The sequence below is a fragment of the Pristiophorus japonicus genome, chromosome 12 (assembly GCF_044704955.1).
Source record: "Pristiophorus japonicus isolate sPriJap1 chromosome 12, sPriJap1.hap1, whole genome shotgun sequence".
Lineage (NCBI taxonomy): Eukaryota > Metazoa > Chordata > Chondrichthyes > Pristiophoridae > Pristiophorus > Pristiophorus japonicus.
Genome location: NC_091988.1, coordinates 195023042 through 195035107, shown reverse-complemented (window position 1 = coordinate 195035107; position 12066 = coordinate 195023042). Strand labels below are relative to the sequence as shown.

Genomic DNA, 12066 nt, shown 5'->3' with positions numbered 1-12066 from the left:
CTTTCTACAGTGGTTTGCCCGAAGGGAAGCCCTTGAGGGGAATTTCTGGGCCATTGACCCATCTGTTAGTAACATCTAGTTATCCTGGAGAAAACTAATGCCTTGGTGGTAAAAACTTTTAAACTCAGACTTGGAAGGAAGGCTTTAAGAATCAGACACCTGAATTCAGTCAGGGCAGCAGAAAAACTACAAAAATGGAATAAAGCAGCAGAAAGGCTGCAAGGGAGAAGTAAAAACTGCTACACAGTCAGCAGGTTAAATGCAAATAGGAAACATATTTCTACATTATGCATCTCTTCTCTTGCCTCCCCTCACCAAGTTCACTGGTGTACCCATGTTCTTCTGTTCACACACCATTACAAAAATGTGAACGAATTGAGTAGGATGAACATTACATGGCTCAGTGTTGTGCATGCGGAATAAAGCAGCTTATCGGCCAAACCAAAATGCCTGACCTAAAGAGAGTTAACAATCCAACTTCAGAGACATTAAAGTACACATGCTTAAGATACAGATCTGGTCCAGTTCACAAGTTCCAGTGCAACACCCCCAGGTCCTGCTATCCCACTAGTAGCAACAAGGCAACAAGAGTCAAATTGTGATTTATATTAAAAAAAGCAGGCCACCAGATTGCTTAAGGGAGCAATTTGACACCCTAATAGATACCCATGGCAGACCCAAATTCTTAACATTGAAGAAACAGCATCCACTTTTCTCACAGCTCCAGCAACATTTTATATCTTGGACATCTACAAACAAAAATCAGCATTTTGTCAGGTTACAGTCCTTTATCCCCTATTTATGTTACTAGAATCGCTATTTAGTGACTGAAGTAATGTTGGTACACGTTAACATTCCTTGTTAACAAAACCGAGAAACTATACCACAAAAACTATTCCAATTAGATAGGTGTAGCCTCCCTCCACACTAAATGCAGGAGGCAGGCAGGCTAGGGGAGCGGAATGTTTAAAAAATAGTCACTACAAAAACTAATGCAGCAAGGGAATTACCCACAGCCCATTCCGAAATAGTCTATGCCGATGTTTATACTCTAGTCTACTCCCACTCTAATTATCTTTTCCCATCCTAATGAAATCTACAACACAGAGGAGACTACATCCCAGAATTTGTTGCGGCTAGCTAGACAAGAACAAAATCTAGGTGACAGACTGTGCGGGGTTGTACATGCCCAACCTACTTTTACTAAAAGTCAATGATCACTAATATTCAGAAAACAAAGAAAACCTCAGTAAGGGGGCCTTTAAAAAGTAGCTTTGATTATAATAAATCTTGGCTTCCATAAGAATTGGACATTAAATTGCTCAAATATGCCAAGAGGATCATTTGCCCAAACTGAGGGCCATGTGCACCCCTCATCATACTCCTTCTGTCAAATCAAAATGTTAGTGTTGGTTTATAAGGATGAAGGAACAGAAAAAAGAAATCCATAAAGCACCATTAAAAATTACAAGACATCAGTGGCAATATTCCAGAACAGTAGAGATGAGACGAGCAAAATCAACTCAGTGGTTGGTTGCTTAACAGGAATTTTTTAAATTTATACAAATGTAACTATTTGTATTAGAAAGCGTTGGCACATCATTTAGATGCAAAATTCAAGAACAAAACCAGACTAGCTGCAATTTAGAATAAATGGGATCCATTTGGACTGCTGCTTTGGAATTCTGCAAGTATGATAAGCAGGTCTCATGGCATTGCTCAAATATTTGTGAATTAGTTAAAATAAAGATGCTTCAATAAAAACAAAATTCCAAACAAGTAGCACATGCTGCACATAGACACATTTTAAACTAAGACAAGCCTAGCAGTCAAAACAGATAAACAACCTTAAGCAGACTACAGACAGACGTTACCCTGAGAAATCAGTTGGCTTTTCTGCAAGGGTGCTGGATCTGGTGGTATTTCAAGCTCTGTAAAGGCTGGTTGTGGTGAGGGAGGACTATCAGTACTGGAGTGAGAAACAGTTGTGATTTGGGTGGGTGTTGAACATCCTGTTAAAGTGCAGGAAGGAAAGAAAAGGGAACCAGAGGATCAATGCTGCCAATTTTTATATTAAAAAAAAGAAGTTAAGTATCCTCAAATCCTACAAAGATACTTTACAATAACTTGTTAGAGATTCATTGATTGTCAAATAGTATATAAACTTTCCAGTAGGACCAATTATACACCACTTGGTATTGGTATAAATACAAGGATAAAAGTAGAGTAGTGCAAGACTGCAAAGGAAAAACCTGGCATTAAGACTTAATCACAGCACTGTATTCACAACAGTTGAAGAATTTACTGACAGGACCATCTCAATTCAAGTAGTAATTGGGGCAAGGGGGTAGAGAAATAGTAGTCAAAATACCATACATTCTACCCCAAATAGTTGGAGGTTGCCCCAGGCTCTGAAATATTATTCCAAAGGATCTTTAATGTGTTGCAGTACCCTGTTCTATAGTAAAGCAAATCCCAATTCCTTATTTAAGTTAGATGGACAAATATTACAAGGAATGAAACTTGTAGACACTTGCATTACTCCAGTTTGTATTCTTAATTGAGCTTTGAAACAGGACCTTTTTGCACTATATGGACTGTTAACTCAAATGGTCTCTGAAAACCAAGTGTATAAATTGAGTCTAATTCAGAATGGTTTGTCTGTAATATATCCAAGTTGCAACTGATACCAAGCTTTATAAATCAAACCAGATCTTTATACTTTTTTCTCTGCACTAAAATGGTTCATCCCTCAATTAGTTCCAGTAAATATTAGTCTAAATTGGCAAGTTGTGGTTTCCTACAGTAATTATGCAACAGCTGTACTAATGGAAAAACATTCCTCAATTTATTTGAAGTTTAGTTAGTATTAAATAGTTACACTAGTAATTCAGTTGTTACATTGATCAAGTTACTTCACAATTTGATGAGAGTTGCACCTTTATACATATGTATAGTGACAAAGATAGACTTGTAATGACTGAAGGGGTTTACAGACATGTCAGTTGTCAAAAAACAGTGATATCCTTAGTATTTTGACAAATTAAGTTAGTCATTTTACATTCAGTGCAACTCAAGATACTAGACAAAAAGAGAGATCACTTAATGTGATGCCATGAGCATCATTTGATGAGGTGGATTGTGCACAAAATGTTTATTTACATGTGTCAAATCACAGCCATAAATTCACTACATCCACATCTTCAAATAAATTAAGGTTAAACTCCTGAAGTTAAAAACTTTGCCCAAATGTAAGTTTGCAGCAACTGAATTTTGCATACTGTTTGACAAGTTTAAAATAAAGAGGCTATTAATTACTAGTTACAAAGGATTGCAACTCAGATCGGATAGTGTCAATGCTCTAGACATTATTTGCAGATACTTCCAATAATGCTGCTCAAATTGTTAAAGTTTCAGCATAATCTAAACTAAAACTGCAGTTTAATTATTGCAATATTCATGTTTAATGTACAAAATGTTAACGTACATAACTGCACATCAATTACGCAGCAGACGGAGGGAACAGTACACTGACCTAAACCCAGAGAGCCACCATACTGCTGTCCAACCAGGGATCCTCCAGCAAACTGGCTATATGGAGTCATACTACGGAATGGGCTGTATGACGCAGGAGGCTGAAATGAAGTGTTTGACGAAGTGCTCAACGAAGACTAGAAGAAAGATGTTATGCCATTACTGGTACACAGCACCTATGCAGACACTGTACATATTGCAATATCCTATAATAGTGTAAAACTTAAATTTACAGCTTTTCACATGAAAACAACACATTGGCAAAGCAACAGAAAAGGCTCGAGAACCACAACAAGATCCTTATTCTACTATATATATTTAACATCCAAATTTCCTATAAGGATATAAGGATAAAGTTAAAGATGCAGCACAGCATATTAGTGCTCTGTCAGTCAGTGATTAGATTCACATTTATATCCACAGTTCCTTGCACAAGACTTTAATCTTGGCCAATACCTTCACAAAATAATCCTTGCCAAGAATTGGTACTTCACAAACTGGGAACACAGCCAAAGTGGATCTCTATGGGTCTAACTGAGGCGAGTTAGGAGGCGTGGAATATAAAAAGGAAAAGAGTGGCTAAATGTTGGTCCATTAGAGAAGGAGCCTGGGGAATTAATAATGGTAACAGGGAAATAGCAGAGACTTTGAACAAGTATTTTGTATCGGTCTTCACAGTAGAAGACACTAAAAACATCCCAATAATGGATAATCAATGGGCTAATGGAGGGAGGAACTTAAAACTATCACTAAAGAAGTAGTACTCAGTAAAATAATGGGACTAAAGATGGACAAGTCCCCTGGACCTGATGACTTGCATCCTAGGGTCTTAAAATAAGTGGCTGCAGAGATAGTGGATGCCTTGGTTGTAATCTACCAAAATTCCATGGATTCTGGAGCGGTCCCAGCGGATGGAAAACCGCAAATGTAACGCCCTTATTTAAAAAAAAAGGAGGCAGACAGAAAGCAGGAAACTAAAGACCGGATAGCCTAACATCTGTCGTTGGGAAAATGCTGGAGTCCATTATTAAGGAAGTAGTAACGGAACTTTTGGTAAAGCATGATTCAATCAAGCAGAGTCAACATGGTTTTATGAAAGGGAAATCGTGTTTGACAAATTTGCTGGAGTTCTTGGAGCATGTAACAGGCAGGGTGGATAGGGGGGGTGCCAGTGGATGTGTATTTGGATTTTCAGAAGGCATTCAATAAAGTGCCACATAAAAGGTTATTGCACAAGATAAAAGTTCACGGGGTTGGGGCAACAGTAGCATGGATAGAGGATTGGCTAACTAACAAAACAGAGAGTCGGGATAAATGGGTCATTTTCCAGTTGGCAAACAGTAACCAGTGGGATGCCGCTGGGACCTCAACTATTTACAATCTATATTAATAACTTGAATGAAGGGACCAAGTGTAATATATCCAAGTTTGCTGATGATACAAAGATGGGTGGGAAAGCAAATTGTGAGGAGGACACAAAAAAAATCTGCAAAGGGATATAGACAGGCTAAGTGAGTGGGCAAACATTTGGCAGATGGAGTATAATGTGGAAAAGTGTGAGGTTATCCACTTTAACAGAAAAAAAATAAAAGAGCAAATTATATAAATGGTGAAAAATTACAAAATGCTGCAGTACAGAGAGACCTGGGAGTCCTTGTGCATGAAACACAGTTATTATGCAGGTACAGCAAGTAATCAGGAAGGCAAATGGAACATTGGCCTTTATTGCAAGAGGGATGGAGTATAAAAGCAGAAGTCCTGCTGCAACTGTACAGGGTATTGGTGAGGCCACATCTGGAGTACTGTATACAGTTTTGGTCTTTGTATTTAAGGATTCTACTTGCATTGGAGGCAGTTCAGAGAAGATTCACTAGGTTGATTCCGGAGATGAGGGGGTTGACTTATGGAGATAGGTTGAGCCTATACTCATGGGAGAATGAGAGGTTATCTTATTGAAACACAAGATAATGAGGGGGTTCGACGAGGTAGACCCAGAGAGGATATTTCCACATAGGGTAATCTAGAACTAGGGGGCATAGTCTCAGAATATGGGGTCTCCCATTCAAAACTGAGATGAGGAATTTCTTCTCAGGGTTGTAAATCTGTGAATATATTTAATGTAGAGATAGACAGATTTTTGAGTAATAAGGGAACAAAGGGGTATGGGGAGCAGGCAGGGAGGTGGAATTGATTCCATGATCAGATATGATATTGAATGGCAGAGCAGGCTCAAGGGGTCGAATGGCCTTATTTCTTATGTTCTTATGTGGGTACTTGGTTGCCTTCTTAGAAGAGCAGCACAAGTAATGGGTGGATGAAATTGAATTAAAGGAGAGAGCACAAATACTTCAGATGCCACCTGAAGTGAATTTGTCACCAACCTAACTTGAAGATGAACGTTTCAAAAAACACAAAATTGCTTAGGATGAGTAAGTAACATAGCATTAGAACTCCTGTTTAAAATAGAAATTTAACCAACTTAGCCATATCTAGTGACAAGAGCACTGTAGCAAATCATTGGCAATCATGGTATGGCGGTGAGACAGATACCAAAAAGGCTGATAGAGATGGAGTCGACTAGTCCTAAATTTCCTAGAGTTTAGAAGAATGATGTGTGATCTCACAAAAATGTATAAAATTCTTAAAGAGCTTGGCAGGGTAGATGCTGGGAGGATGTTTCCCCTAGCTGGGGAGTCTAGACCTAGGGACCATAGTCTCAGAAAAGGGGTTGACCATTTAGGATTGAGATGAGGAGAAATGCCTTCACTCAAAAGGGTTGTGAATGAATTCTCTACCTCAAAAAGAACTGTGGATGCTTAGTTGTTGAGAATATTCAAGACCGAGATCTATAGACTTTTGGATACTAGGGAACCAAGGGATATGGGGATAACACAGGAAGGTGGAGTGGAGTTTGAAGATCACCCTCGGCCCCTGGATCTTACTGAATAGTGGAACAGGCTCGTCGTGCCAAATGGCCTGCTCCTAATTGTAATGTTCTTATTTTACAATAATGCTTTAGTCATACAGTATTAAAAATTACTTATTATTCACCTGTACAATAGCAGGATCCTGGGGTTGAGGTTTTGGGGGCTCACACACAGTAATATCTTTGATATCACTACCACGGAAGATGATGTATTCATAGATTTCATCTCTGGGGGCAACAGGTCTGTCTGTGGGGCGGTCTTCAGTTCCAAATGATCGCACTGCCAAAACAAAAGTTTAACAATGCATATAATGTAACCCAACACAATTTCACCTGGGTCATGACAGTACTGGTTCAAACTTGAAACAAAAATGAACATGATTGTTGCCATTTACAGTCAGTTAATTGCACTATTTTATTCATTTTTCACATAACAGATGTGATCCAAATGTAATCTTTCTGCAATGAGATTAAAGGTCAATTTTTGGTTATGATCAGAAGATGTTCTAGTTTCTGATCCTTTTATTTGCCGTAGCCATTAGCGTGTTGGAATAGCAAGGGGTAGAATAAATTTGCACGGTGTAAAGCTGTATTCCGTAATTACAAGAAGATTACAATATTTTTGAAACATAAGCATGGTGTTGCAGTGCATTTCTGCAACAAACTAGTTCACAGCCACAATCTCAGGCCTGCTGCCTCTTCCCCCAATGCAATACTAATGAGCTCTTTATCTCAGCTACATTGCCTGGGAGAAGTACTGAGAACAGCCCAGGTTCTCTCCTACCATCAGAGGTCAGAGACAGTCAGAACAATGCTGCTCACATGCCTCTTAGCAGTCAGCTTAGAACATTATTGGTTGAAGCCTACGAGGTCACCAATAGAGCATGCATAGTCCAGCAGCCATGGGAACTCGTTGAGGTCTTGAGATTCATTAATTACACAGAATTTAAAATAGTTTACCTGCTGTAGCACAAACTTCAATCTTGAACACTATTTGTAAAAGTCTATCCGGGTTTTCTCTCTCACACACACACACACACAAGCACTGCACAACTCAAGTTGCAAGCCCAAAAAGTCTTGCAATACTGCCACAACACAAAACCAGTTCAATTTACAGTGCTGAGTTTAATGCCTGAGCTATTCACTTTTTCTTCAGACCAGGCAGAGTGACATTAGATAGGAATCAAATATTCCATTACAGCGCATGATCTCTCATTGGCATCACATCCAGTATCGAGTCATTTGTTTCTTTGATATCCAAGGAACCATTCCAAATTCAGTTTACAGGACAAATAACAAAGCCCTTTAGATGTTTCCTACTCATGGAAGGTGCAGACTAGATGGGCCAAATGGCCTCCTCCTGTGTTTTACAATTCTTGGAGTTATTTGAAACAGGATTGTTGGAGTAGGCTGTTGTCAGAGGGCTATGCTCACCCTTTGACAGACCAGGCTGAACCACCAGTTTCATGTTGAAGGCATCCATCCTCATCACAAGTTTTTCTGGCTGCATCCTCTTAAAGCTGCATTTAAATCCACATTGCAACAGTGCACCGTTGGATACAGCAGGTTCCCCTTTATCTAGTACATTCATGACAAATCTGCCATGATTCCACATTATCATTGCAGAAGAACTCTGGATAGAACTTTGACTCGGAATAAATCAAAATGGTCAAACATTAAAATCAAGCTGTTCAGTAAGGGGAATTGAAGTCACTTCTAAACACATGAACTTGTCCCAAGTTAATTGGAATATTTTTGGATACTTTACAATCAATCCATCAATGGGCATCAGGTGAGAAGCTATTAGCCAATGTGCAGCATTAGCTAGTAAATTAGAAAATAAGGTGATTAAATCAGGGGGTCGTGTCAAATTATCCGCAAATCAAGTGAATGGACAATCCACAAAAGCTTAAAAACAGTGACATACCTTTTTGTATATAAATAGTATATCCTCATCTCAGGATACATGCATGATCTACCCAACTTCTGCTAGTTTTTCAGGCCAGGCAGTGACAGATGCAATCGTCTAACATCCCATAGGACCCAAACTGGGAAGTGCTGCTATGGTAAATTAAAATATTTTGACAAGAAAACTGCTGCTAGTAGAATCACATTAGCAGCAATATCATCAACAGGGCAAAGACAGTAAAGCAATACAATTTAGTCAATATAACCTGTGTATATTGGTAGACCTGGAGACAAAATTTAATATGGTCAAACATGTCTCAAAATTAACCCTGGTCATTTGTGAAAAGCATACAAAGACCCCCCAAAAATGTACTAGATAGAGCATTAATGGCAAAATCAGATTTTCTGTAGTCTCAGGGCTTCACTAACTCTAGTTAATCAAATGTATTAATTCTGTCTCAGAGCTCAGCATAAAAGTTTGGCAATTTAGAAGAAAACCTGAGTAAACTATTGAAATCCAAGAAAAAAAAAGATCAAGGGCATTTTATGAACATCTATAACTTAGACTTGATGCCACTTGGGTACCAAGGACCCAATACAATTGGGGAAGGAGAGAAAAGGAACCCGCCAAAAATAATTAACAGCCTTTATTACTCCAAGATTTGGCAATAAAATGTAACTTTGTTCAGGTAACCATCTTCAATGTAACTGAACCTTTTCCAGCCCAATGGAGGAAGGAAACAGTGCTGGATCTAGTTTTGGGGAATGAAGTGGGGCAGGTGCAGCATGTTTCAGTGGGAGAACAGCTGGGAAACAGTGATCAGAATATTAAGTTTAGAGTAGTTATGGAAAGAGACAAAGGACAAAAGGTGAAATACTCAACTGAAAAAGGGCTTATTTCAGTTAGTTGTAAAAAGATCTGGCCCAGGTGATTTAGAAACAAAAGTTGGCATGCAGAACATTAAAGGAGCAATGGGAGGACTTCAAGGAGGAGATAGTTCAGCTACTGACTAAGCACCACCCATGAGGGGGAAAAGAAAGGCATCCAAAGCTAGAGCTCCCTGGAAGACTAAAGAAAGTGAAATTAAAATAAAATGAGATAAAGGCAGCTGATGATAAATCTCAGGTTCATAATACAGTAGAGAATCAAGTAGAATACAGAAACTGTAGTGGAGAACTGAAAAAGGAAATGAGATACAAAGAAAGTGTATGAGAAAAGATTAGCAGGTAACAAAAGGGGGAAAAAAACACATATTTATATAGCACCTTCAAACTGGACATCCCAAAGTGCTTCACAGCCAATTAAGTACTTTTGTTGGTGTAGTCATTGTTGTAATATGGGAAACACAGCAACCAATTTGCACACAAGCAGCAATGTGACAATGACTGGGTAATCTGTTTTTGTTATGTTGACTGAGGGATAAATATTGATCAGGACACCTGGGATAACTCCCCTGCTCTTCTTCAGAGTAGTACCATGAGATCTTTTACATCCACCTGAGAGAGCAGACAGGACCTTGGTCTCATCTGAAAGACAGTATCTCCGACAGTGCAGCACTCCCCCAGCACTACATTGGAGTGTCAACCTAGATTTGTGCGCTCAACCTTCTGACTCAGGAGTGTGCGTTACCCACTGAGCCACAGCAGACACTAAAGTATTTTATAAACATATAAAAAGAGTAAAAGGGTGGGGGCAATTACAAACAAAAAGGAAATCTTGGAGGCAGAGGGTATGGCTGAAGCAATGAATACTTAACATCTGTCTTTGCAAAAGAGCTGCCAATGTCACAGTAAAAAGGTAGAGAAATTGTATAGAATATAGGTAGAGGTACTTAAAAGGTTGGCAACACAAAGTAAAAAAGTCATCTGGCTCAGATGGATTAATGGCTAATGCTCCACTAATTTGTAAAAAAAACCTAAATGTTCCTATACAAGTTAGCAAGTCAACACTATTGTAGGGATGTCAGGACACCCCAGTAGAGCTCATGTGAGCATGTTTGCACTAATTAGCTTTTGAAGGTGTTTGGATTGCAGTGGAATTAAGTATCCCAACTTCAAAATTTCATTACCGGAGCCATCGCAACAATTTCAGCTTCAAATCATTTTTTTTTTACAACTACTTGAGCTGTCGACGTACATCCTGTGAACTCCAATCGGGATAGTAGGCATTCTTAATTCAGACCTTTTGACAAATATAAATAATGCAAACTACACAATTGGAGCTCAGTACCTCAGGAGAAAATGGACCACAAGACTGCTGTCAATCTCCCACACGCAGGAGAGACACTGGGGCAAAACTAATGAGGTCAATGCACCAGTTGCAAGTGGAAATCAAAAAAGTGATTTATAAAAAGTGACAACTACCTGTCCTGCTAAACAAGCAGCCAAAACCAGGACAAAAGGCAAATTAAAACCATCAGAAGGTGGAGGCCTACAATAATAAATACGAGGCCCGGTTTTCCCAGTGCAGGGACAGATACTAAAACACAAGGGCAGTTAAGATAAAGGTCCAGGTCTACGTCCTGAGGGACGCACTGAAGCTTGGTACAGCCTCTGCAAAGGCTCAATGGGGAAAGGCCACAGTTTAAAGCCCTCTTGCTATTGCACACAGAGGGGCTGGAACCAGTATAACCCACCCCTCCCCCCTCAGGCTGTATACATCAGAAAGTATATAGAATTTGCACTGTAACAGGGCCACCTTGTACTGTACTTAGCATGGATGCAAAATGTTAAAAACCATTTGGATTGGATTGCCTTCCAAATATTTTTAAACGAATAAAAAAAAAAGGTAGATTTGGGAGAGATATATATACACACACACACACACACACACACACATTTTTTTCTTTTAAAGAAAAAGGATGTGGGCCAGCGCCTCAGAAAGGCAGAGAGGCGTCGCAGCTCAAACGCAGAGAGGAGAGAGGGAAGGTGTGTACAGGCCGCTGCGGCCCCCCCCCCGCCGCCCGGGCCGCCTCAACCCTACCCCCCCCGGGCTCGGAGCCCCAGGCGCTTACCCTTGGCCAGGGCCACGGTGGAGTTGTCGGTGTCGATGGTGTACAAGATGCCCTCGTAGCGGATCTGCGCCTTGGAGATGAGGCTGATCTTGCTGCCGATGTACGGCGTACCGCCGCCGCTCATGGTGGCAGGGGTGAGGGGGGGGGGAAAAAGCTGGCGATTTATATATAATTTTTTAAAAAATATTTTGCCCCTCCTCCCCACACACACACACAGTCTTACTCTGGGTCTTTCTTTTTTTTTCTCTCTCTCTCTCTTCCCCTTCCCAGGTGTGCTTTAAACAGCCGCTGGCTGCACCCACCCAATTGTTCCCCCCCCTCCCCCGCCGCCGCCTCACACCGCTTAAATATGGCGTTCGGGGCCCAGCCGGGCTTCGCGGAGCCGCCGCCGCCGCCCGCCGGCCGCCGGCCCCCGTCCCGCCTCACGCCGCCCCCGCTAGCGACCCCTGCCGCTCAGCGGCCAGTCACTGCAGGTCCAGGCTCCCTCCCAGACACGGGGCGTGGCCACTGCTGCAACTCTTTTTGTCGACACCAAGAATCAAGTGCCCCCTTATTAAAGGGGGGGGGAGACTCGAAAAACTTTTCAAGTGCCCCCTTTTTTTCTGAGGGCACTGAAACACAAATTATACAACTCTTTTGTTGTATAACAAATAATCAAGTGCCCCCTGATTAAAGGGGGGGGGG

General features: G+C 40.6%; 1 protein-coding gene across 3 annotated transcripts in view; it reads right to left on the bottom strand.

Moving 5' to 3' along the window:
- The window catches only part of lsm14b (LSM family member 14B), a 38463-nt gene extending 26743 nt beyond the window's left edge, over positions 1–11720 (bottom strand). For 2 of the 3 annotated variants that reach the window (XM_070896373.1, XM_070896374.1), the window contains exons 1-4: positions 11383–11720; positions 6586–6740; positions 3536–3671; positions 1875–2012 (exon numbers count right to left, since the gene is read on the bottom strand). In XM_070896373.1, coding sequence (XP_070752474.1) covers positions 1875–2012; positions 3536–3671; positions 6586–6740; positions 11383–11506 — 553 coding nt within the window. In that variant the 5' untranslated portion in view covers positions 11507–11720. The remainder of the gene's footprint in view (positions 1–1874; positions 2013–3535; positions 3672–6585; positions 6741–11382) is intronic. The other variant, XM_070896375.1, reaches the window with a different exon arrangement.
- Positions 11721–12066: the final 346 nt, after the last annotated feature.